At 42.6% G+C, this 27,455-nt stretch overlaps 1 protein-coding gene across 2 annotated transcripts; it reads right to left on the bottom strand.

Moving 5' to 3' along the window:
- Positions 1-7,555: 7,555 nt before the first annotated feature.
- On the bottom strand, positions 7,556-24,923 carry LOC111228768 (paired box protein Pax-3-like). Of its 2 annotated transcripts, XM_022754793.1 has the most exons (9): positions 24,810-24,923; positions 23,958-24,193; positions 23,333-23,462; positions 22,866-23,009; positions 13,654-13,853; positions 12,883-13,048; positions 12,488-12,708; positions 8,727-8,990; positions 7,556-7,609 (listed from the first exon to the last, which is right to left on the bottom strand). In XM_022754793.1, the coding sequence occupies exons 1-9, from the start codon at positions 24,892-24,894 to the stop codon at positions 7,592-7,594; spliced, it is 1,464 nt and encodes a 487-aa protein (XP_022610514.1). In that variant the 5' UTR covers positions 24,895-24,923; the 3' UTR covers positions 7,556-7,591. The 2 variants fall into 2 exon arrangements, with proteins under 2 accessions (XP_022610514.1, XP_022610515.1); XM_022754794.1 differs by lacking the exon at positions 8,727-8,990 and having other exon boundaries at positions 7,592-7,609; positions 22,860-23,009.
- Between the last annotated feature and the right edge of the window lie 2,532 nt (positions 24,924-27,455).

Here is a 27,455-nt window from a genome sequence, read left to right as displayed (position 1 = left end):
ACTTTATGAATATGAGCAGCAGTCATGTGACCCCACTTCCCACAGTGTGCGCTATTATTTAAGTAAAAATTAAAAAGAAAATGTAGTAATCCCATTTGCATTTTTATTTTCATTCTCATACTTGTGGGCATTCTATGACCATATTGAAATGAAAATCGAAAAGCTGCTGAAAATTAATTTTCAAAGACTTAACCAGCTCTACACTGACAATATTCAAATACAGTAAGCAAGCAGCATCCACAGTCCATAGCGTTTAAGTTTACATGTCACTACACTCTTTTGGAGTCAAAATGAAAATGAAAATGCAGTCAGTCCTCTCATCAAGGCAGGTCATCAGTGACGATGTCACTTCATTGTCACTTTATCTGACTGGAGCAGTGGCAGCAGCTTGTTGTACGAATCCGTGTTTTATATCAATACAACTCAATGGAAATGACCAGAGATAAGATTTAACTTGACTTTTAAATGTATTACAATAAGTGATAAGATGCTAAGAGACAGGAGTCTGTGTAGTTATTCTGATGAGTTCACAGCAGAGATGAAACCAACTGTTGTTACCAGTGTATATATATATATATATATATATGTGTGTGTGTGTGTGTGTGTTTTATATATACACATCTCATTTCTTCTTCTTTCCTTCGTTCTTTTCCTCCCTTTCTCTTTCACTCCGCCCTTTCTACTCTCTTCTTCACTCTTCAAATCCAGACTTCCTCTTCTGTCCTCTTCTCACCCACTCTTCACTCCTCTCCTGGTTAATCACATATTTTCCTCCTCTCTCCTTCTCTTAACTTTAGTTTTTCACTCCTTTCTCTGTCAATGTTAATCATTACCTATCAGTGAAACAGGAGCAAATTCGTCACAGGAAGTAAAAAAAAATCAAATAACAATGTACAGTAGTTTATTTATTTTGGCAGAGGATGAGCTCACTCTTGATAGTAGTGTAGGGTACTGCTGGCCATACTTCCTACTCATACAAAGCCATGGACTGGTTAGCACTGCACTTTCTGCTTTTGGTGGGTTTGCTGTCTCTCTACAATGGTAAGTAAAACTGCATTTAATGGAGGTCATTTATCAGCACTAATTGAAAAGTTGAGAAATTATCCTCTCAAAATATTGTGCTGCCTTACCAATTCAGATCAAGGTTAGGATGAAGCTACATCACTGCCTTCTTTCACCATTCTATACTGTTGCTTCCATACCAGTTGCCTCTACTATAATCCTGGACAAGGGCTCACCATGAATGTTGTTTTTTCTAAACAATGATGTAATCATGTAAATTTCTATTTTCACTTTATAGCTCAAACAACAGCACCTAATACCAGCCAAACAGGTAATGTCAACACCACCTCCTTCAGCCTTCCAAACTGCATCCACACTATTGGCTGGCTCATCCTAGATTGGGTGGCTAAGTTTGATTTGACAGAGCCCACAGCCTTATTAGACAGCTCTTACTTTATTAATAGACCTCGAATTATATGAAAGAATTATTGTTTTACCTCTGTAACAATACTCTGTGTGTCCCAGGCTGTGCAGGTCCTTCAGTGCTGTGTTGCTCTGGGCAAAATAACAACTGTTACAGGGGATGTTTCTGTGATGAGGCCTGTGTGGTATTCAGGGACTGCTGTCCTGACTACAACTCCACATGTGCACAATGTAAGTGAAGGGGAACTTAATAAATCAAAGGTGCAGGGCTTCAAGCATTCATCTGCAAGTCAGTTTCAGGAAATAGCTGTGCCATACAAACCTTTCTTCTTGACTGCAGCTTTGACTACTGCGCTGCCAAATGGACTCAGCACAACAAACAGCAGAACTACATCTACACCAGTAGATGGCAGCACAACCACAGCACCCACAGCCTCTGATACTACAGCAATAAGCACCAGAGAAACGCCAAGAGATGACGGCATGACTTCAGCATTCACAGTCCCCACTGCTACAGGTTGGTAATTAGGATTTTTATCCTTTCAAAACTGCACATTTGCTGAAACACATTTATTCTGTCTGCAAAAAATGTGTTCCAGATTTTGTCAAATGTATGTTTGTCCGCAGGGTTAGTAATAATCCTCAGTAGTGATGTTAGTGATGTCTTGTACTTGTTGCAGGAACCACACTGAGAGAAGCCAGAACAAGTCTGGATACTACTAGTGTCACGTATTTACCAGCAGATGGCAGCATATCCACGGTTTCAGAGCAAAAGCCAGACCCCAGATCCACCATCAGCACAGATGAAGGTAGGTTACAGTCAGCGGCGTATTCATCTAATTCAATTATGTAGTTAACAGTACATATTTTCATTGGCATGCTCCTCTCCTTCAGATGTCTTAACAGCAATTGTTCACCTGAAAGTCTCAGTTTTAATTCGTGTGGAGAAAAATGAAGATGTGATTGTGGAGGCTTTATCCAGTGTAAGTAGAAAATCTGCAAATAAGCTTCATCAAGTTACAGTATCACAAGAAATCAATGATCAATCCATTCTGTATACCTTTTACTTGTGTGTGTGTGTGTGTGTGTGTGTGTGCGTGTGGTTTCTGTCTGTTCTCTCAGTTTGTATCTCAGGCCCAAGCCCTTCTCCTGCAGAGCTGTGAGGGTTGCACCCTGAAGATCAGATACATCAAACCCACCTAAAACAATCTGCCATTGGAAGCATCTGTTTGGTTACAGCTGTAGTGCAAAAATAGATTGCACAACTCTTATTATGAGAATTGTTGAATGACTCCTCCTACTTCAAGCTCTAGGATAAAAAAAAAAATTGAAAAAGTTTTTTTAATGAGGACTATCTGGTGAGTGTTTCTAGGACAGGCTGCTGCAAACAGCATGAATGCAGTGTTGTTAGGTAGGATCTGTGACCCCCGCACTTCAAGGGAGGAGGATGAGACAAAAATTTAATTATGAGGCAAAAAGAGGAAACAGGTCCACATGGCCTCAGGGACCGGCATAACCTCCAGGAGCGGATAGTTCAAATTAGACCAGCATTGTCAGCCCACACCCACCTTTGACCCTTGAGATTTAATTGCACAAAAAAAAAACTGTATTGTAAAAGACTTTCTTCCTTCTTTACTGTCTTTCTACTCGTTTGTGCGTCTGCGTGATGATCCGAGACGTGGATCATGCTCTACCTGCTCAGCTGCCAGCCTGCTAATCTGAAACGTCCTCCCCGAATGTAACTTTAGCGATGTGTGGTGCAAATCAGAAGCGTGTGTTCTCTGTAAGCTCCTCTCCACGATCCCGCTGCGCAATTGAAGTTAATTCTACAGAGTGAGTCTCGGGTTCACGTTTCGCCACAGCTTTGTAAACGTAGATCATATGGGGTCACCGAGAGGTTGGAGCGGCCCTGTAGCTGTGCGTCGAGTCTCCAAAGATCAGTTACAATGTAATGGCAAAGGAATGTCGCTATTGCACGGAGCTTTGGCTCTAATTAGAGCCAATTGGAGAGTGGGATGTCATTTTATTTTATTCAGAAACATTGTTTGCGTGCTAGTACATTTTGTCTGCATATCCCTTGGCTACTGTTGAAAGTGCTGGTTGACGCTACAGTATGAATTCAAATTATTGTATTTGTGAGAGTGAAATTACACAACGTAATGTATATATCCAGTTTCAAATAAAAAGTTTAATTTATCCATAACAGTCCAATATAAATGCTTGTAAATAATTGAATCTTAATGCTGTAAAACAATGTAGAATCTTAATTTAATTTGTTCAGTATGTATGTTCAGTATGTTGAATTTATAGAATTGAAAAGCCAGTGTCAGGTCAATACTCTCTTTCTCTCACACAGACACACACACACGCACACACATACACACAGTGTCCATATTGTCCACACCATCGGTCTGTTGCGGTATCCCTGGTTCCCTGTGGTGTGTGCATGTCGAAGGCCCCGGTGTTATTGATCCTGATTGGGCCTCACAGGAGGAGATTCCGGCCTGCCATTGACCCACAGTTCTCCATGTTTCCACCCTTCTCTCAGATCATCAGAGGCAGCTGTCTCCTCCTGCCGGCCGGCCGGCCTGCTCGCGTGAGATTTCTGATTGTCAGATGGAAAAGGGGGAAAAGGGGGAAAAATGAACTTACTACAGGTTTTGCAAAATCACTAACAGGTCTTGCCTGAGTAGGCTGCACTGACGTTTTTCTGGCTTGGTGACTGTCAAAACATCCCCCCATGCGTTCATACTCTCCCTCCTCCTTCTAAGAAAGCCTGTGGCTCACAGGCTGCTCTCCTCTTCAAAGTAAAAGTTCTCTGCCATGCGGCCTGTGTTGAATTTTTGTGTTGACGACTGCCCAGTACTCATGAACTCCTCGTAGGGGTCCTTTTTCTCCTCATCGCTGCCTATGAAGCATTTGAAAAGCGTCATGGCAAGGAAGGAGTAGAAGCACATGACAAACAGGATGTAGAAGTAAGCATTGTCATAAGTCTCCCTAGAGCTGGAGACGGCGGATACTGGACTGGTGCTGGACAGAGGGCTTGCTGTGCTGCTGGACACAGTGGCGTTGATTTGGTGCCCACTGATGTCTATACCAGTGTCCTCCAGAATCCGCTGGCATCTGGAGAGTAGAGAGAGCAGGAGGGTCCGGTTCATGAGTTTCATATCAAAATGGGTAGAAAAGAGACTGAGCAGTAGATCTTGACGGAGGCAAAGAAATATCAAACAAAAATTGATAGAGAAAAAGGGACCAGAGCAACTGAGAGGACTACAGATGGAAAGTGTGAGAGGCAGGCACTCACCACTTTAGGAAAGGCACGCTGTGAGTCATCCACCCACTCTTCAAGGGACTTGATAAGGTGGTATTTCAGAGATAAAGCCCACTCCCTTTCAGCCCTATTGGATGCAGCCAAAATATCATGAAAGCACAACTATGAGTTCCTTTAGAGAATGATTTCTACAGACTTGTTGGTCATTTTGATCAGAAATGAATCTGAATCAGTCACACACTCTGAAATTGCAATTCTCCCAGGACATTCTGGCTCAAAGTATTTTCCAAACCTCCCTTTTAACTCTTTTTCCTATCTGAAACTTTTTTTTTTTCAGTCTGTCTTCTTTGTGCTTTCTTCCTTCACTTTCAATTTGGGGGCTTGGAAGCTGCAGAGACGCTTGGATTGTTGTCAGCTCCGGTCAAGTAGTCTACTCATTTCAAAGAGTGTTGGGGTCAGAGGTTAAGTTGTCTCCAGTGTGTTGCTGCTTGACTGACACTCCACTCCAAAGCAACCTCTTTGGCTTTTTCACTCATTGTGTCTTACAAGTTGAGCACTTGTAAAAAAAAAAAAAAAAAAATTAAAAAAAAGTTTGTTGAAAACAAAATAGTGAAATGTGATCCTGCCTTGATCTTATCATGTTGGACACACAAACTGAGCAGAGACATGCAAACAAATGTGCTAACACACAGATACATGCAAATAAAAATATATTTAAAACATATTAAAACACAAAAAATAAACACATTCAATGTATTTGCGTTGATGCTTACATGCTCACTTTAGACCGATACCATGAATGACATGGACAGCTGCATACCTGATCCCTAAACCTCCAGAAGAGAGAAAAAAAAATGACAGGGAGTGATAAAAATGCTCTGCTGATATCTGTAACCTTTTGAGGAGTCTGCCAACTGGGTGAACAGTGTTTTCATTTCTGTTTGGCAGTGAGAGCCAAAACCCCTCTGAACCCTGCACAGCCATGTCAGTGACTGATGTCCCAGTGTGTCTGTGGGCCGCTGTGCTTATATAATTTACAGCAGCTCTGCTTTAGTCATCAAGGGGTGTGAAGGAGCCCACAGGGAGCAGGAATTTGTCCAAAAGGAGTGTTTATGAAAGGGGATATATTTATGATTTAGTGCTCCAGCAGTGTGAATGAGGTGCACAGCTCGCAGACAGTAGGTATTGTCACTGTGCGAATGTTTGAAGTGGAAAGAAAGAAAGAAAGAAAGAAAGAAAGAAAGAAAGAAAGAAAGAAAGAAAGAAAGAAAGAAAGAAAGATCTTAAACTGCAACAAGACATCCCTCACTACTCTCAGAGAATCTGGCCAGAAATCAAAAAGAAGACCTCCTACTTTGTTAAATACTTTAATTGTTATTGCATTAACTTGGTTTCCAGTTCAATTCTACTTTCTGTAAATTTAATTTTGAAATGTCCAAAAGTCTTCTTCACACTGCTAGGAAAAGATAAATGCTGAGGGCGTCATTTCTTTATTATTGTGTAGCTTTAAATGTGTCAAATTTAAATATATGGAGTTTATAAAATAACCGTGTAGGTTTTTAATTGGGGAGTGTAAACTGAGGACATGACCTCAGTTGTTGGTCGCTGCAGCCCATAAATGACAACCACTGACTTGTGCATTTTTATATAGTTTATTATAAATAGTAAATAGTGCTGTACTGTACACAAAACTTCTTACAACAAAATCATTTTACGCCAATGTAAATGAAAATGATACAAAAGAAAAAACATGAATAATGAACATTGTGTAAGACTTACTTAAGCACTTAAGAGCACTTATACAAAACGTAAAGAGGAGATATAAAACTTGAACGTCACTAAATAAATAAGAAATGGAACTAATGTTTGCAAGTTCCTGATGAAAACTAATTGAACACATGCAAAAAAAAAAAAATTAACTGTCAAACTGAATGATGTATTCACTGGCAGCAAATTTTTTTTTTGGCTTAATGACATCACAACTACATTTGCTATTTTTCATCGCTTGATGATTTCCCCTGATTGATCAATGCACGCAACCCAAAGTTAATGACATTAAAAAGAGAGAGCATGTTTTTGAGGAAAGATTCCGGGACATTTGATCCGTGTTCATTTACATCACATGAGGTATGAATGTATTGCACTTTCTTTTGGTTGCAGTGGTTTTTCGCTGTGACTCCACGCGGCCTCGGTTCATGCCTTCCTGGTGGTTTTCCCGGTGTAGTCACATTTTTATCTCCAATGTCTTTTACAAGAATCACATCGATGTACAGCTGATATCATTACCCTAAGACATTGTGATGAAGAGATCCTTAGGAGAACATTGCGGCTGAGCACGAGACGTTATCACTAACCGGCCTTTTGATAACCATCAGCCATGAGAATCCACCCCTCCCCTATCAAGTTAGCCCCAGAAGCACAGGGGGCTTAAAAAAGTCCGCCTCAACTTGCATCTCTGCCACTTATTACAATAATCAAATACAGAATCTTGAATGTATTTACTCCCCTCTCCCCACCCCTCTTCTTTTCCTCTTTACAGACAACGAACCGTGCTTGGTCCTTGGAGCGTGACGTGACGCACGAGCACAAGCGAGTGCCAGGTAACAGGAGAGGCTGCGCCTTTGGTCCTAATTATTCCAGTCAACCCCCTCCATCGCCGTCACTACACCTCCATCTCAACCGGTTCCCTTCCTTGCTGAAGGAGAACACCTCAACCTCTTCACCCATCCAGCTCCTCTCTCTCTCTGCTCTCTCTCTCTCTCTCTCTGTCCTCGGGGCCTGGAAGGTTTGTCAGAGGCAGAGGGTTGGGGTGGGGGGTGGGAGTGGGGGGTGTTCTCTGGCGATGACTGTCAGACCGGCCGGGGGAAGCCTCCTGCTCAGGCCATGTTGGGGGCTTCATATAATGAAAGGCACCTGAGGAGAACAAGGAAAGACAGAGGAAGGGTTAAGGAGATTCCTTTTGCATTGTATTCAGTTAGAACTGCTTCAATCCTATAATGGTTAACATAGCAAAAGGTGTGAATTTTGAAGTTAAATCAGAGGTGTGACAGGAGGGAGGGGTGAGAGCAGGTGAGAATGGAAACTGGGGTCCAAGGTTAAATAATAAAACAGGTGAAGAGTTCGGGGAATTCTTTGAATTTAATGTGGTTGGCAAAACTAGCCTGAGCCTGAGCCTGGATCTCTGCTCGGCTCTGCTCCACTGATCAATAACAACTCTAAATCTGACCTCCAGTGGGACACATGGTTCTAATCCTGGTCTGCCAAAGGCCATAATCGCCCCCTGTTAAAGAGCCCCTTACCCTGCCTTTACACACACACACACACACACACACACACACACACACCCATATATGTCTACGCTCACAAATACACATAGACACACACACATTTCACCGAACCCCCAAAAGCTACATGTGGGTCTCTCTCAGGACCGGCTAAATTAATGACATCAAGATGTTGCCACTGATGGGCCAGTCAACATGTGGTAGTGTACCTCAGATCAGCCCCAACAACACGCCGCTCCGACCAATACACTCCCCTCCCTCCTGTCAAACACGCTTTGGGAAGTGGCTCCTTTCATTTGGGCGGCTATCTTTGTTGCATGGGTCATTACATGGCTAGGTGAGGGTTTGATGGGCAAGCTCATCATACGGGGTCATGAAAGGACAGTGAGTGAAAATGTGTGTGTTGGGATAAGATCCGGACATGCCTCTGCATCAGCCCACGTGGATAGTCTAGTGATGGTAATGTAAACTGAGGTAACCGGGCCACTAGTGCTCTTTAACATACATGTAATTTCAGCACAGCGCTGGGTGATTTGAGAAGCTCGCTCATCAGAGAGGTCGGCGCAATTAACATGGGTTGTGAGTCAGAAAATCTAAACTAAGTAGCTGAACCGGAGCAGGGGTTACAGAAGGACATAACCGCTAATCAATTATATATAATTTATGTTCAAATCTAGAAAATAAAGTCCTTAAACACCTCTAACTCTCTGACAGATCAGCATGAAAACAAATTATTTCCAGCGTACCTTGCTCTGACTGTACTGTCCATACTGGTAGGACGGATGGTGGTCCACGGCGTAGGCTTGGGAGGTGTAGGAAGGTGGGCAGTAAGATTGGGTGCTAGGCAGGGTGGGCATAGTGGGCAGGCCTGGTAGAGCCTCCAGGCGTTGGGAACCGTGACAGCTGGCAGCCATGCCTCCGTTAGGCTCTAAGCCTCCAGTCAGCGGAGAGAGGGCAAAGTCACTCTGGGACTGATGTGGCACTCCACCTGGGTTCAATAGGCCCATCACCTGAGGGGAGAAATGGAGGAAAAGTGGGTGATTAGAACTGAATTCAATTGAATATAAACACAAATCCAAAAAGGTGTTCTGGTTTTACCAAGAAATTCTAAATAAAATATACCATCAAGTAAACTTTTTAATGAAAAATACAAAGCCAATTTATTTTTCAAATCAGCTTCTCCATTCCACTCCACTCAGCTGGGCTGGAGTGGAGCCTCTCTCCTCGTTCATTGTCAGAAATAGAGATCATTCCTTTGCCCTCCTAGTGGTTTCTATTAAAGTTATCGTGTCATAATTTTGGAAGTAGATTAAAGAGGATATTTTTTTCTTTTATTTTTCATTTTAATTTTATTTCTCCATGTGATGACACTTGTTGTTTTTGTTATAACTGGAATGGATATAAAAGAAATAAATAATCTAAATCTGACTTTGGCTGCTCTTAATATGGGAATTAATTTCTGAGAATGTGATGAATTTGAAGCAGAACTTCAATTCATTTGTATGTGTTCTCTGATGTATTGATCTATTCAGAGCAATGCACTTTCTCTCATTCTCTCTCTCTCTCTCTCTCTCTCTCTCTCTCTCTCTCTCTCTCTTTCTAACCTTCTGTTGTTGCCCTAAAATCACAAATCACCGTGTCCTCCTGAGGCCAAGGTAAAGAGGCCAAAGGGTACGTGGGAATGAGGGGTAGGGTGTGTTTGTGTATGTGTCTGAGAGCTACCTATGTGTGGAATTGTGTATATAACAGTAGGTGTGTGTGTGTGTGTGTGTGTGTGTGTGTGTGTGTGTGTGTGTGTGTGTGTGTGTGTGGGGTAAGCATTTTTTGCTCTGATGTCAGGGGTGCAGGGGTATCGGTGATACATCGTGAACAGCTGCACATAAGTTTGCGTGAGAAGCAAAGTCATGAAAATGTCTAAAAAATGAAGTTAAGGAGAGTTACAGTCCGTGTAGGAGAACTAAAGCCAAACACCAAACCAAATACCCTTTAAAACAACAAAAATTACTTGGAAAGAAAAATAAACCGAAAAAACAAATAATAATAATACTAAGACAAAAGAATAAGTAACAAAGAGTGATGTAAAAACAAGACTTTCCCAACTGACAGCCAGCTGGCATACACACGCATGTTCACATTCTGATGTGTCTTTAATGTGTGCAATTTACAGCTGGTGTGTCAGAGTGATCTGACCCCACACATCTGACGAACACAGAGATGTGGCCTACCACTAAATCATTATTTCTCTTACTGCAGGGAATGTGCACACATGCTCCTGCACAAAGTCTTTTATTATAATAAATATATAAATTCAGTGACCAATAAACCTGCACAAGGCCTCAGAAGAAAAAAGGTTATCAATTAAATCATTAAATTATTTAATTTGTTAAGTTATTGTTCATAAATAGAAGTTTTCTAGTGGTTTCATACAAACATTTTCTGCTGTTTAGTCATATCTCCCCATGAAAATAAACATACTGTATGATTCTGTTTGTGTATGTGTTTGCATGTGTCTGTATCTCGAGCTACATGCTTATGTGTTCATGCACTTTCTGTCTGCAACTGAAACAGCAGCAGTTTCCGATGGTGTGTCTGTTTTGAGGTTGTTCCGGGGATTAGGTCTCAGGGGGGTGCAAATCCCGGCCGCTCGCTTCCTTGGTGAGAAAGGATTCCTTTGGTATGCACCAGATCAGCAGTGAGACGCCAGGGACCCTGCACCACAGGGAAACCACTGGCCTGACTGCTGTTTTAAAAAGCAGAGCTAACCGCTCAGACAAGAATATCACCTATCTAAAGTAAACCTTATCCGTATCAAAACTCCACGGTGCTCTAATTCTGACCATATCTGGAGTTAAATGAATCCCTGGATCTCCTGATGAACACAGAATAGTCGATACGGTAGCGTAGCTTTTATAGAGAAATTTAGAGTTCAGATGACCAGATAATTCTAGTCAGGATTTAACACAAAATAGACCAAACCGTTTCTATTGGAGAAAACTGAAGCTGTAAAGTTTTCTAGGAGCAAAGAGGTCTTCATGTATTAACTATCAATGTCATAGGATTTAATCAATTCTCATTTCCTCTCCCTTATTAAGTTAAAATCAGGAAATTAATTCTATCCTCATCTGAAATAGAGAAAACTGTATTGCAATATACATTCAAACAGCTGCAATGAATATATGAATTAAAACAAATTAGCCAACAAAGTGAGTCATTTGCATAAATTACACACTTTGTTACAAGAGGATAGATTACTTCATTCCAATCAATTAAGACACTGGAACGTTCTGTGATTGCAATTCCAGACTGAGAAAACATTCCAGGCACGCCGTCCCTATGCAAGATGAGATGTCCATTCTGTATGGAGCTGCCCAACTAAGGTTAATGCTGAAACCATCCACGAGGCCACAGCACCTTTGGCCTCTTTATTGGAGTTAAAGTCACTCGTCGACCCTGTGGGTGTGTGAACCACAGCCATGCGCTCAGTTACAGGATGGCAGCTACCAGCAGGTTTGCATCCAGTTATGCTTCAACAGAGTGTCTAACTGAAGTACAATTTACGAGTGAGCGCAGTTGGCTGAGATTAAAACCATCGACCACTGATGCTTGTAGCTCACCGCATGTCATCTTCACTCTCCCTGTCTCTCTATACTTTTATCTGTCCAATGAAAATACAAATCCACAAACAATAATGTTTGAAAAGTAAATATGGCGAGTTGTTGAGGAGCAAAAAACAAATTGTAGTCAGTCACTAGTGTTCATGTATCAAAGCAGTCAATTATACCTTCAGCCACAATGGTGCCACCTTCTACTTTCTGACCATGCACCCTGGCAGCCACAACAAAGCTCCTCTCTTTTTTTCAATATATATACATCCTCAGGCATTTGCAAAGTAACAAACCTGCCTGAGGCAGTTTTTTTATCTGTGCCTGACAGGAGTCTGAGATTCTCTCTCATGGGAATTAGTACCCAGCATGCATTGCATGTGGGCTGGCCACCCTTTGTGGCGGTTAAAAGCTCGTTTTACGCCTGTTAGTCCATCTTCTGGACTGGTAGGGAGCCACTGATGGACACTGATGACTGTGTAATCGACCATAATTGTCTTTTCAGTTTTGATTTGTGTCATCATCCGACATCCATACATCCGTCCTCATGTTTGGTCCTTTTAGTGTCCCCAAAGACTGACGTTTGCCACATTTCAAATTCATCAAACAACCCATCAGAATAAACAAAAATGAAAAGCTACCGTGTTTTCTAGCTTAACAAGATTTCATCAATGTCACTGCAATGACACTACGTAGGTCACACAGAGGAGAGAGTGTGTTTGCGTGTGTCCTTATGGTACATTTCACAACCAGCATGAAGAACTACAGGCCTCTTGCTTCCTGGTATTATGTGTGTTGTGTGTGTTCATTTGAGACTGAATTTATTTGTACACATGTATACGTACATGATTTCAGAAGAGTTGCTTGTTTCTACATGTATATCTGTGATAGATGTATAGACGAACCTGCGGTGAGAGGCTGTTGCTGATGGCGGGGTTGACAGCGTTGGTGTGTGCTGTCTGGGCCACAAAGCTGTCCGAGTATCCTGAGAAACCATGACGTCCAGAGGATAGGCAATACGCGGAGCTTCCATCCTGGGAGCCTGCTGATGAGCTGAGCCCACTCTGGTGCACGGAGGTTGGGGGCAGCGGCTGCGGTCGGTGGACTGTACTGGGCTGCTCGGACGCTGTTGAGAATCAGACATTTCTACTTAAAATCACACGTTGCTAAATCTACACGAACTTTGATGCTGCTGCTCTGAGACAATTTCGGATTTTGCAGTTATCAAACTGAAAAAATATGACTGAAATACTTCTATTTTAAAAGAATAAAAGATTCGGCTGCAATCAATTGGACCCACCTTGGGCTATGGAAGTGGGAGGGTAGGGACTGTCGGACAGCTGGTAGGGCTGCAGGCCCGACATAGCTGATGGAGGGAAACCACCGGGGATGAGGTGGTTAAAAGCCATCAGCTGATTGGCTCCGGCTTGCTTCCTCCACCGGGCTCTTCTGTTGCTGAACCACACCTGAGAGGAGAACAGAGTGTTTAATTTTTTTTATTTATCTAACCCAGTAGAATAATGTTACTTATCCAGTGCTTATATCTGTATTTGTGAGTGTGCTTGGTGCATGTGAATGTGAATGTATATGTATGTGTGTGTGTGTGTGTGTGTGTGTGTGTATGAGGCCCCTCTGACCTATTACAGGGAGCTGAACTGATAGAGATCTTAACATCTGGAGCGTGCAGTGAAACCACAGACATTACATCTTTGTGTGCTACTGCAAGTCACTGGGTTCAGATAACGCCAGAGGGCTGTTACAGCTGTTAAAGCCTATATTAGCACACTATCTAAATCAGTCATCTATTTTAAGACCTTTTTGCAGAGTCTGACAAAAATAAAAAGCTGTCTTCATAAACAGTGGGTGCAGTGTATCTGTGTTTGTATCTATACAGTGGGTTGTTTGGGAAGAGGAGGGGGGGGGGGGGGGGTCATGTCTTATGGCTGTAAGGAATGTGTAGCAACATCCCCAGGCAATTTAACGCCCACATGACACACATCCATGACAGGCCGACACACTGCTCTGGTGCGGGACTTTGAGGTCGAGGTGAGCGTCTGTGCGTGTCTCTAACCTGAACTCGAGCCTCTGTCAGTTTGGCCCGCTGAGCCAGCTCCTCTCGCGTGTAGATGTCAGGGTAGTGTGTGCGTTCGAAGGCCCTCTCCAGCTCTTCCAGCTGCTCCGCTGTGAAGGTGGTCCGACTACGGCGCTGCTTCCTCTTCAGCGGCAGGCCTGGCTCCGAGTCCACGTCGGAGCCCTCGTCTGAGTGACTGGCTGAAATCGCAAAAAGAGACAGACTGTTACTTCAACATGACACAGAATGAAACTAAGTTGCACTACAATAGCCAAACCCGAGACAATAGATTATGCTGAGTACAACACATGGTACAGAGCCACCTTAGATTGTGTCCTCCTGCTCCCTTAAAGTCCTCAGTGGTTCCTAAGGGGATCAAAAGCCAGAAGCTGCTTGAACATGGATTAAAGAGGGCTAGATCCCTCTGGGGCATCTATTTCCCTGGGACACTGTGTCTCTCCCAGTCTTAGCCATGCTGTGCACTATGCCAATAGGGTCCCATAGTGAAGAGCAGGCAGCCTTTTGCAGGTGCTTCTTAATCTGTTTGTTCAGTTGAGGGTAGAAGAGAGCGACTGGGTAACTGGGAGACAGCTATTGGGATCTAATTCAGCAGAAGAAGGAAATCAATGAGGGCTTGAGACTAGAAACAGAGGACTATTGCTGCATTTCAGGGGGAGGTTACCCATCTATTAAATAATGATTAGGCTCCACAAACTAGCGTGACAGCCTGCTATTGTCCGCCATTACATGTCTGCAATCCCCCCATCTCTTTCTCAGTCATACACACACACTCACAAACATGCATCTGCTGCGTCTGGGCTGTGGGCTTTCACTCAATAAAAGTAGTCTATGACAATGTGTCAAACACAGATGGACACAAGACAGAAAGAGTTGGAATCCACTCCCAAATCCACCCCAGAGGGACCTCTTAGACCTCATGAGGAGGGTTCACTGCACCTTTTCGACACTCTATCGACTATGTGGCAAACACCTAAGCTGAGGGAGAAGAAATGAGGGAGTCAAAAGCAGAGAGACAGGTGTAAGCAAAAGAAAGGCTTCAGCAGAGGACAGAGGCCTGTCTGTTTCCCCAGACTGCTCATTCTCCCTTTGCCCTCCAGATTTAAAGCTTTAATTAAAAAGTGCCAAGTCAGACATGGAGGGGGGTAGCAGGGATCTCCCCTTGCCTCTGGAGCCTCTGGAGCCAAGCAGGAAATGTTTGTGCCGGTTGCCAGTGTGTGTTTGACCAGGCATTACACACGGATTTGGTTCCTGGGAATGCTGCTGCGCTCCGGACCGCCGGCACACAAGATTCTGATGCTGAGAAGACCTCTTTATTACAGTTGAACTAAGGGTGCCACGCTGGCATAAAGGCTCAAAGGGGATTGGCTGGATGCTTATATACTCCTGGAACGTGCACTATGAGTTTGGGATGTGGTTTGTTTAGGTAAGGATGTGGCCCGAGACCAGTTGGAGCAAATTTTATAATACAACAGACGTAAGGAGAGGGCCACACAGCATGAAAATCAAACCTGATATTTTTCCTATAAACAAATTTCTAATATTGTTTGGATTAGTAAGTGCAACTTGAATTAATCAGCACATACGCAACACTACAGGACGAGACTTGGAGAAACAGCGAGCTAAGTAACATGTGGTGTCATTACCATTTTAATGATGGAGGAACAGAGGGAGAAAGAAAAAGACAGCGAACCAATGACGGCGCAGAAACGAAAAGATTCTTGAGGGAGGGAAAGAGAGCTCATAAAACTCCTCAGAGGAGAAAGCTCCCCATTGGCACAGTAGCTCATGTTAACTGCAGAGTGGGGGTGGATCTGTCCTCCTTTGCCCCCTTTATTTCTGTCTTTCCCTCCCTTTTTTCCCCTCCCTGTTTTTATTATTAGTAACTACAGAGAAAACACTCCATCACTCCGTCACAGACTCTCCCTTAATGGCAAATGACAGTGTTGCTTTTGTCATCCTCTGGCTTGCGTTTTCTCTTTTGCGCTCTTCCTCTCTCACTCTCTGTTGTTTTGTTTTGTTTTTTTTTTAAGAAATGATGTGGCCAAGCCTTTGTATCTTAGCAGGGAAAAGCCTGTGGCAGGGCTCTATTGGACCGATTACCACGCTCCATCTGTAGGAGCCATCAGGGACGCCCGGGCCCGCATTCAGGGGCCTGTCACCTGCCCAGCAGGGGAGTGAGGGGGGGAGCTGTAGGGCGAGAAGGGGGCTGTAGGGCCAGGGGATGAGTGGGGGAATGAAGGGTGGGGGGAGGGAGAAGGGGGGGCACAAAGGGGTCCAGAGAAGGGCTACTGGGGGCTGTGGAGGGGCACAGCAGGGGATCACCCCCTCATCCCCTCCCTCCGTGGCCTGAGGGGCACAAAGTTGGGGGGATGGGGGAGTTGGAGGGGTTGACATGGAGAGGAGATGGGAGGCTGAAGGCACCTGAAGAAGATGCTGGGGAACGGGTGTGGGGTGCCAAGCGAAGGAGAATGGGGGGGGTGCTGGTCATTCTTAAAAGTGGGACCTGTCCCTTCCATCTCATGCACTCACTTCTCCTCTCTGTCTCTCTGTGCTCACCCGTCGCTGCGTCCACATCTTTTGACGTTTTCAAACGAGGCCCTTACGCTGCTGCGGATCACTTTTAAGGCACGCTGGTGCAGAAGCAAGCTTGTTCCCACACATTCCCCACAACAAACGGCAGAAGAGGATACTAAACACACAAAGGGAGGCCTCGACCTCCTTACTTAAACACCCAAATCAAATTTTACGCTGCAGCTAAAGCACTAGGGAGCTGAAACTAGTCCATAGCCACTCACAGTTTGGCTGTGGCTCTGACAAGAATCTTAATAGAAAGATAGATTATTATCCCTCAAGCGGAAATTGGGGCTGCTGCAGAATTATCCATAAAACAGAAATTTGAAAACAAAGTAAGCTGTAGGTTAATAAACTAATAACAAGCTAGTTTTGATTGTAGAATGGATAGAGGAACATTTATTTACCATAGTTTAGCAGATAGCGGAGAATTCAACAAGTGAATTCAACAGGTTCCTTTCACTGTTCGGAGACGCTTAATTATATTCAACAAGTGTATTTACAGGTGTGTATGTGCCTGCACGTGCAAACAGTACACACACTCAGGAAGAAACGGATAGGGCTGCAGACCCGTCACTCAAGGTAAACTGAACCATTTATCGATCAAGAGAGGAGACTGACAGGCAGGGAAGATAAACTCCGTAGGGTCACAGATGTGAACTTGGGGAACGTCCAGTTCCATTAGCTTCACCTGCAGCAGCAGTGCCTCAAACAGGCCAAAAAAACCAAGTGAGGATTCCAACTGCACGAATAAAGACTGCTCTTGTTTACTGCGTAGACTACATTGGCCAGGAATTGCCTTGCCAAGCTTTCCCCCCCCCCCCACCCGCTCAAGAGATGTTAATATGAAGAGACATGCACAGGCGCACACATCCATTTATGTGTACACGTGTGCAGAGAAATTCACACAGGCAGCTTAAAATAGCAAAATTAAAAAAATGAACAAGGCGGGAAGAGTGGCAAAAGTGTTATCTTATCTTATAATCAAAATTGATTTTAAAGGAAATGGAAGAAGCAGGAAAAAGAATGAAAGGAAGGGAGAGGGATGAAGAGCCACAGTGAGAAAGAGAAAGAGAAGTGGAGCATATGGGGCAGTTTATAGTCTTGTCCTGGTAGGGGCTGGCTAGCCCTTCCTCCAGGGGCTGTTAATAGAGAAGGTAATTGAGCTGGTGACATGTGTTCGCAACACAAAACAAAGGGCAGAAGAGACAAATGAACTAGTTATTTGCCCAGGGAAGTAGATCTGGCCCTTTCAGGCCACAGAGCATAGTGCGAGTGGGCCACTGAATAAAATAGTGGCATGCCACATAGAGCCAGAGCGAGCAGATGCACTGGAGGAAAAGAATAGTTAACTGACAGCTTATGGGCTCAGCTGGGGTTAACAGTTAAGGGAAAAAATGGGAGTGAGTGGGCTGCTCACTTGACTTGCTAAAAAGCCCCCAGGAACCCGCAGCTGCCTGGGAAAGAAGGGGGGGGGGGCAGATAGAGAGAAAGAGAGAGAAGAGAGGGAGATGATGATGTGCTGGACAGAAAAAAAATGGAGTGAATAAGCGCAGGAGGTTGGCATTTAACGGACAAAGAACTAGCTGGCGATATGACGCTGAAAGATGTATCTCTGTCTAATATTGGTGAAGTGACAAAAAGCCACAAATGGCCCTGCACTGGCTATTATGTGTGCCCAGTGTGTGGTGGTTATTATTTAGTTCCACTGTGGTGCAGTTAGGTGACAGTTTCACGGTGGCATTTCCACCCTCGGGGCAGGGACAAAGCAACTGCACGGAACCCACGCGGGGCTGCAGCAACAGGCCAGTCTGCCGCACGTTCCAGTTAAACGGAGACTAACCAGCAGAGATCCACCTCAGTCCAGCTCTGTTATGAGCAGACAGACAACCAAGCCAATCACCTCATTCGGGATAACAAGGGAAACTCTTTTTCAAATAACAGCAAAACCCTCTGGAAGTCTGCGCACCGTAAAAAGAAAAGTTCACATATAATCAACATTGGCTGCTTTGTGAGACATCCTGATGTTAAGGAGTCTGTCAGTTCTCATCTTTTCTCAAACATTATCATAACCTCCTTTTCCTGGGGCCTGATAGTTTTAACAGTCAAGTGACCCTAGGTTAGCCCCTGACCTTTTCACAGCTACTGCACAGCGCTGCTGCGGTGAAGACAGCCTCAACGCTGACACCCCCCACCCCCCCCAGCAAAACTTCACAGACACTCAACAGAGAGAGAAACCATCATCACATTCCATGCTTTCTTTTCTTTCTTTTTTTTTTACCCTACAAACACTTAATTGCTGTATTTCTTTTGGTTTTATGAGCTCTGCGCACACATTTTCAACTATTGCAGCATCAATGCTTGTATTTGGGCAAATGTAGGAAATAAATCGTGTAACTTTGCACACATTTGAAAAGAATGTTTTTAGTAGATTTCTCTGTTCAAGGAAGGAAAAGAGACATTAATTAAAACAGCAACAGAGTTGTTCTGGCGTGTCCATAATGTGCAATGTGCTGGATGAAACAGCTCCACAAAAACTGAGGCTAAACAAAGTTAAGTGATTGACAACGCTGTCTGGCTTTACTCAATTAACTATCCCATTGTGCTCCTCTTTGCAGAGTCCCCTCGCCCCCGACCCTTTTCTCTTCTCACTCCTTTATCCTCCCCATCACAGAGTTTTGCTTGGCTAATACTTCCAAGGAAATAGAGAGCTCTTTTTCTACTGGGGCTCCTCTCCTTGACCTTCCATTGCTCACTGCTTCTCTTTCAGTCACTTCACAGTGTCTCTGGGGTTAGTGGGGAGAATGTGGAGAGTACATCAGCGCCGAGGGGCCGGCTCAGGGCAGGACCTCAGCCCATTACTTCAAAGTTGGCCTGCATTCATTAATTGTCCTTTGAATTAATATTGGAGGATCACAATGTGGGTGCCAACAGAGAAAGAGGCTTTAATGAAGCATAGAGTCTGCATTCAGTTGCAGATCAGCTTGTGTGGATTTTTTCTTTCTTTTTTGGAGAAAGAGGGAGCCTCGAGAGTCATGCCAACACAGAACGTAAAAGTATTGAGTATTTATATTTGAGAAGAGGGAGAGAAGATCTATCTATCTATCTCTCTCTCTAGAGTGCAGAAATATATTGTGAGTTCTGGTTTGTTTTCCCTAGCAGTCCACTGGGCTAAACTAGCATTATAAACACTATTAACACAGGAAAACACAGCATGAGGCCCAAATATAAATTTCTTTCATTATCCCAGCCCTGAGAGGAAAATGGAAATGTGGCTGTAACAGACATTCCTCTGGTTGCATTGAGGCCTTCTGTCTCCTGTGACCAGCACGGAGACGGTCTCCTCTAACCCTCCAATTTTTAACTCATTCACCGTGGAAATGCAGGGACCCCTAACAAACACACAGGGTTCAGGAAAATCAGCGTCTATCTCTCTGTTTACAGCTGTGGGTTATTGCCACGCTGCTCAAGTTGCTTTTGCTCCCCCGTGTGTGAGAGAAAGAAAGGTATCTGTTTATATTCATAGATAGTCTCATGAGAGTAAAAAGTTATGAAACTTTCAAATTGGATTAGATGGCTTGGATGTGGCAGCTACATGTGGTGAATGTATATTACATGCACCTTTTGACTGCTTTAAAATGTGGTACACTCCACACAAAAAAAAAAAAAAAAAAAAAAAAAAAAAAAAAAGCGCAAATATGATCTTTCTGGTCTCCTTACGCTCTAAATATTCCTCTCTCTAGATCCATGCCAAAGTCACAGGGAGCCACTCACCCAGTTTATTTACACAAACAAAGTCCTACTCAGCTCCTTTGACAAAAGCAGCTAAATCTTTCATGTTTTGTCAGCACTTGATTCCTCCTGTCCCTCTGGCTATTTGCCTGCCTGTGGACAATAGAAGCAGGAGAATGGCAGCAGATTGTTGGAATGCACCTCAATGAAACCAATTATTACATGTTGACTGCGTTCACCATGGCAGATTTGAAAGAACTGGGCTCATTCAATTTGGCACCGCAGGATTCCCTTTAAAGAAAAGTTATCCCTTTGACTGTTTGTATTTCTGAGCTTTTCTTTTTCTTCTGCTTCTCTCTCTCCCCGTCACCCCCACTGCCATAAATTGATCCTGCAAGAGTGGCTACTCCTCTTTCATGACTTTGGTTGCTTTAATTAGTTAAATGAGGCTAAAGTGCTAACAGTAATAAATAGAGGAAAGGATGCTATCAATTAATTCACTCTCACTCATGGCAAAAACAAATTCTTGGCATCGTCGGATTATTCAGTCTTCTGTTTAAAATTATATACCACACAGAGTTGGACACACTCACTGCTTTATGAACAAATGTGATAAATGGCACAAACAATTCTTTCAAACATATCTCAAACTGCAGCACAGCTATGCATGTTGTTTAAATTCAGTCCACATAACTCAATAGTTAAAGGAGATGTAAACAACTTAGCATTAGATTCATCCCAGCAAACATCCTTTTTTTTTTTTCCCCCGCAAAGTCCCAGCCGCTTGCTAATGCCATGCAGACCTGGGGCTGCCCGGTATACTTTATCCCACAAACCTTAGCAGTCCTTTTCCCAGACAAATAAATCTAAATGAGTCAGCTTTGATCTTCGCACTTAAGGAAAGCCAACAATAGTGGTAGAGGAGAAAGGGGCAGAGAGCAACAGGCCTCTCTCCGCCACAACAATAGCCTCTGCAAACACCTACTTAATCAATATTTGGCCAGAAGACACTCTCCCAGTCCCCAAACCACCCTTTTCACATTCTAATGAAGTGCTATAAAAGAGAAAAACAACAACTACTTCCACAAAGAGACACAAGAATGAAATAGTGCTCTTCTGTATATCAATGGGGGAAAGTGTCTTTCTCTAGATCTGTTTGCATGTAGGATGTCACCTATTTGATGTAAAATAGCTAATGTTATTTGTTTTCTTTCAAATAAATAATAATAATACCAACCTAAAAGTATTAATTAAAGATACATCAAAAATTTATTTTCATAATTTCTTCCTCATATAATTTCTTAGTTGCATCAAACACACTCCTTTAAGTTCAAACAAAAATGTTTTCAAAGGTGCATCTTAAAATTAATTTAACAAGCAGGGATGCATCCTAATTTATTGATCAATCAGATTATTTCCAATTTTAATAGTCTATTCTGCGTTAAAATGATTTATCTATTGATTTTAGTGCAGAAATGAGTTTTGGAAGGTAGAAAAGTCAACACTGTCTGATCAGTATTGGGGATGTGTCTCGCCTGGGAGAGGGAGAGGGAAGTGCCCACAGATATTGCATGAATGTGTGCGCCCTAGGCGGAAAGGAAAGGGGCGGACTTTGTCTGAGATGAAAGTGGAGAGAAATAAAAGGTTTGGATTTAATCTAGTGGAGAGAAGGCTTTCCCTGCGCTCACTGGCTGAAGGCGTCATGCTCGCTGCGCAAAGACTGTGACAAAAGCTCCGTGCGCAAAAGTAACGGCACCGTTCAATTTGATTAGGCAAAGGCCTGACGTGAATTTAACACATTTCAGGCAAAAATCACGAGCCTTCTTGCAGCTGCCAGATGTGTTAACTTGATGTTTATTTTATTTCTCTGTAGGCCTAAAGTTTTCACCTCTTAAAACCGAACAGCGGACTGAAATCCAAACAAAACCACAAGAATGAAAATACGAAATAAACCTGTGCGTCATTACGTGACATCGCCTAAACACCACAACTGTTTTCTAGAGGTCTTTTCATCAATAATTAACTATAGACCGCATTGTGTCTCCAACAGCAACTTTCCATTTTTGCGGCAACACTCTTCAGCCCCCAGTAGGTCATAAATCAACAGGTGTTTGCCTAAAGTCTGAGCAGTTTTTCCCCTATTTTTTTTTCTGAATACAAACTGTAAACAGTGGGAAAAGCCCCCAGATTGGCACTTTTTTGAGCATTCTATAAACCAGGTCGCTCTGGGCCTATTGGTGTCCCTGAATAATTCATCGCTCATTGCGGGTTCATAATGTCTTCTCCCGGCCTTTTGTCAGCACAGTTTTTTCTCCCTTTCTTTCCCTATTTTGAAAGGCCCTGGCGTCTTTTTGTACACCACTGAGCCGCTCACTGGAGTTTGGCTTTTGTGCGCGTCAAACTGAGGTGTGAGTCTCAATGGACTCTCCCTGCTTTGTCCCCTGAAGTTCATCCTCAAGTGTCCGATTGAGTGTAAAAAAAAAAAAAAAAAAAAAAAAAAAAAAAGTTTCTCAGGCTTGGAAGTTAGACAAATGTTTGATTATCCACTTAATTTTTTTCTCTACATTTGTTAAATCTCAGAAGCCTGAGCGCCTGTAAACACCTGACGCTTTAATGTATTTAATTCTGTGCAGGTTAACTCGATCAATCTTGTAGCCTATTATTAATGCGATAACAAAATGTTATACAAGCGCAGACACATTAATTAATTATTATTATTATTATTTTTATTATTATCATTATTATTATTGCTTGGTCGTCGACTAAACACCTGACAAGTGCAGACAACAAAACTAAAACCTCTATCCACAATGAACCCAGAAATAAAACATGTCATTCACAACCTGGATATTCACACAGCCAGGTCAAATCATAAATGTTGCACTTACATCTGTCTCCCAGAATGCCATCGATGCTGTGTTTTGTCCGCGGTTCGTTTTCCTCCATCTCCCTCTTCACCACTTCATCATCATCTTCTTCATCCTCACCAGGTCCGCCGAACTTCGAGCGCATGATGCGACTGATGGCGCTCACTGAGACAGAAGTTTGGATACATAGAAAATGCATGAGTACTTTTTTTTTTAAAATATAAATTAAACAAATAAAAAAAATATAATAAAAAAATGCAATCATGTCCGAACAGAAGATTGGTATGTCCACAAATAAGAGGGAGCGTTTTCATACTGTGCATATTTCGTCTAAATATAGGCCTATTAATATGGTATTAAAGGTATTAAATATGGTATTTTTTCACACACATATATATATATATATATATATATATATATATATATATACACATATGAGCCAATCATTTTCACATCCTTCCTGGTGATATTTCAAACTTTTTACCAACCTGAGGGGACGTTGTTCCTGTCGCAGATCCCATCTTTCAGTAACTTGTCCCTGATTTCCCAGCTGAACATGCTCGGGTTTTCTGTCTTGTACTCCTCGATTTTCTTGTCCACCTCTGGAGTAGCGGTTTGCTTTGGTGGGAGGAAGGAGAGAAGAAGAGTTTCCACGTCATTTTTTTTTTTTTTTTACATTAGGCGAGACAGAAAAGTTGAGTTATCTGTTGGTTTTAAGATTTAGAGTGGCTATACAAATGCAACACTATCATTCAGAAAGTTATTGGGCCACAGAGAGCATATAAAGTCCAGCCCCATCAACTTTTATTAACTTTTGCATTTTAAATGTCCTAAAGGCTTTTCCAGAGGTCCCGTTGAACTACATGACTTTTAGTTTAGTTTTTATTAACGATCACAAGCTCATAGATTATTTATCCTGAGTGTTTCACAGCCGAACAGAAAATGTTATAGCCTCTTAAATAAAAATCTCCCACTTTGTAGCGCGTGTGTTGCCGGACAGGAAATTTTATATCAACTTTCTGAAAACATTGCTCGGTGTAAAAGGAACTTTTTCTCATTTTCCTTCACATTTTATCCACAATTTACCAAAACATCTCCGGCCGCCTCTCTCACCTTTGGCTTGCTGCCTCCGATGGCCCCCGGCCTGATGGAGCCTGTCTCCTGGTACCGGCAGAGGATTTTGGAGACGCAGCCGTGGGACACCCGCAGCTGCCGGGAGATGACACACGGCCGGATACCGTGATGGGCCATCTCCACGATTTTATGGCGGATGTGGTTGGGGAGAGGTCTGCCGTTTATGAAGACACCACCGAGCTGGTTAACCCGACCCTGTCCTAACGGAGTGGAGACTGAGCAGCAGCACAGGACATGTAGTTAGTTGAATAACTTGGAGAGCACATCACGAGTCTTGTCTTTGTTTTATATAGGCCTATTATGATTTCTTTAGTGAGAAGCAAAAAAAGCTGTCAGGAGCAGCGGAACTTTTAAAGTGCAATCAAATATGAAAAATCTAAGTCTTTGTCTTTTACATTTTACATAATCTTACTATTATCAGCTACAAGGCTATAAATTCAGATTTGAAATAAATCTGAACTGTCCTAAGAGAAGTAAAATTTCTGGTCGTGGTATGAAAAGGCAAAAATAACCTTCTGTAGGAAAAAAAATCTGAAAATTTGAAATAGGTCTATCAAAAATATAAAATGTGACACGTTACCACATAAAGAATATGTATAAAAACAATAGCTTAAATAAAGAAAATTAAAATGTAAAAAGCTCGTCGTGTTGACAGTGGAAAAATGGACTTAACCCTGCAGCTTTAGTCTATAAACTGACATTTTAAACTTCGTTTCTAATAATATTCAGTTCTAATAATATTTTTGATCGAGCTTGACAACTAAGCTGAAGTTTCCTAAAAGTTCGATTTTTCCTGGAAGTGTAAAGCAGCAACTGGTGGCGGTGTCTTACCTTCCAGAGAGTATCCACCCCGCGGGTAGTTCTGGTGAGGAGTTGGTCTCATCATTCTCGGTAAACCTCCAGCGAGCGCTGTCATGATTCCTGACTTTCTGTCAGGTGACACTGGAAATGAAGCTGCCGCCGCTGCTCGTCGCTTTTAATCCAAGAAGGAAAAAAAAAAAACCTTTTGTAGGTTGCAATATTTCGCCTTCTCTACAGACGCGAAGCAGCCTCCGGTTCCTCGAGTAACAGGTTGAGAAGGAAAGTGAATCCCCTCAGAGATGGAGCTGGCTCGTATCCGCTGCTCGATGTGAGCTGAGGTGAGAGTTGGAACTATAATGCAGGTTGCTAACAGTCCTGCGAGGATTGGGAGGATGGTTTGAGAGGATGGATGGAAGTCAAACATTTTATCTGTGCTCTCTGTCCCCTCTGACTCCGCGCTGCGCCTCCTGATTGGCCAAAGACCCGGACGTTCAAAGACCGGAGGAGCTTTGTGATTGGACAGCAGGAGCTCTCCTTCTGTCGGGATTGACCTCACGAGGTCAGCTTGTTGTGTCACAAGCTTCAAACTTTTGACAAAGTGCACAACTTTTGATAAAACCTATCAAATAAACACCTGGCTGAAGATGTGTCTGATTTCTGCCTGTTTTCCTGCCTCTGCTGGGATTTGTAGATCATGCTCCTCGTCGTTCACAGTCAGGACACAGCTGAGCTTCTACAGCAGGAGAGAGTTTACTGATGCACGAAAACTGAACCAGTAAAGAGAATCGTACAGGTTGATTTTATGAAGCAGACTCCCAAATATTACGAACTATTAAAACCACCGAGTGTAGCTTGTTTCCCCGCGAGCTTCTATTACTCAATAAATAAGTTGGCTAAAAGTAAAAAAGTTGTCAGTGAGTATTTATACACTGCAACTTCTAAGGTACACATACACACACACACACACACACAAACACACACTAACACAAACACACACACACACACACACACACACACCTGAATTCTTGTTAATGAAATAATTATGGCCTATTGACATTAACATCAGCACACTAAACATAATAGGCCTAGTATATTATTATTATTATTATTAACTATAATATGACATTGAATGGCACAAGTGAAAAATATAAAATATTTTTTCGCATCGACATTTTGGGGGACAGAGATAGAATAAATGTGCATTACTTTTACATTATTAACGCGTGGTGCAGCCCAGGTGCTCATTTTGGTGCACAAAGCACGTGCGAGAAAATTTAACATCGACTTATTCCATGAAACGGGGCAAAAGACAAAAGACTGCAACAGGTGAGACTATTACAAAGATCACATTTGATTATTCTACAGGGCCCATATTCACCGTGTCATGGAATAAAGTGTGGCATTGTGAAGTTCTTCTTCTTTTCATCATCATTATTATTATTATTAATAATTCCTACCCCAATTCTTGTTATTGCAGCAGTTGTAATATTTGAGTGTATTAGCCTATAGCCTAGGCCACTGTATAAAGTTTGTAGTGTTGTAAAGGCTCTACTAATGGCATGGTATTTGACGGTAACTGTTTCATTTTTTTCTGATGCTTTTTCATTAGAATTTCTTTATACTTTAGACTGAAAAGTAAACTTGGGCAGTGAAAACGTTACTCAGCCGCCGTATTTGCCCATGAATCACCAAAAGCATAAATGAAAATGTAGACTGTTAAACTTCAGGGGAAGATCTTCTCTGCAGCAGACAGTGCTCTGCAGACAGTGGAGGTCAGGAGAAGACTCTGGTGGAGAGGAGGATCTTTTTTTTTTTCCGTCCACGAGTTCCACCACACTACGCGAAAAAGGCTCTGCATGCTCATCTAATATAATAGTTGCACTAATTTAACAATAGGTGGTGCGCGGACCCGTGGTTGAGCCACACGGCAGTGTAACACATCCGTGCAAATGGTCGATTATAGACACATAGAAGCACATGATGGATCATTTGACTTTCCTGAAGCTTGTCGAGTTTTGATAATTATGATAATCAGGCGTGTTTAATAGACCGATACATTTTTTTCTTTTCCCTCAGGAACAAGACCAGGCTCTATATTTATAGTGGCTGATTCTGTTAGAGGCCTCTTCAACCTGCATTCCGTGAATGACTGGTTGGTCATGACCTTTAGAAGACAAACTGAGGCATCATCAGAGCTGACCTTCTGGCAGATAATTAGTACCTGATCACCATTAGATTTGTCAGTACTTGGTGCATTATTGTCTAAACATATCAACGATAAAGAAAAGATGGTCACATGGAGATGTATGAAGAAACCTTCCATGTGAAAATATGAATAAGCAAAGCCAGCTGTTTCTGTGGTGCTACTGATCAGACAGATTTGTATTTGCAAAAAAAAAAAAAAGAGAAGAAAAACACACTGGATATTGAAGGAGGATGCAAAATGACCATTTTTCATCTTTGTTTTACTATAAAACATCTCAACTTTATAGCAGCAGTCATTTTTCTGTCTCTTTCATTACAGTATCCCACAGCATGTGGGCTAGTATATTTTTTATTCCTTGTATAAGACAGAGCAGTGGACAGAGAACATGTGGAAACATTATATGTCCATAAAAGAAGGAGTGGAGGGAGTGGGGGGTGGGCGGTGGGGGGTTATCACACTAAAGTTTGACT

The sequence above is a fragment of the Seriola dumerili genome, unplaced genomic scaffold (assembly GCF_002260705.1).
Source record: "Seriola dumerili isolate Sdu_G_001 unplaced genomic scaffold, Sdu_1.0 BDQW01000226.1, whole genome shotgun sequence".
NCBI classification, from domain to species: Eukaryota; Metazoa; Chordata; class Actinopteri; order Carangiformes; family Carangidae; genus Seriola; species Seriola dumerili.
Note: the sequence above shows the minus strand (reverse complement) of the source record. Positions and strands in the feature narration are given on the sequence as shown.

Coding starts and splice junctions, on each gene's coding strand:
- LOC111228768 (XM_022754793.1), bottom strand. CDS start 24,894: ATGACAGCGCTCGCTGGAGGTTTACCGAGAATGATGAGACCAACTCCT. Junction 13,854..22,865: donor TGGCATTCTGGGAGACAGAT/GTAAGTGCAACA, acceptor TTGCGATTTCAG/CCAGTCACTCAGACGAGGGC. Junction 12,709..12,882: donor TCCCACTTCCATAGCCCAAG/GTGGGTCCAATT, acceptor GATTCTCAACAG/CGTCCGAGCAGCCCAGTACA.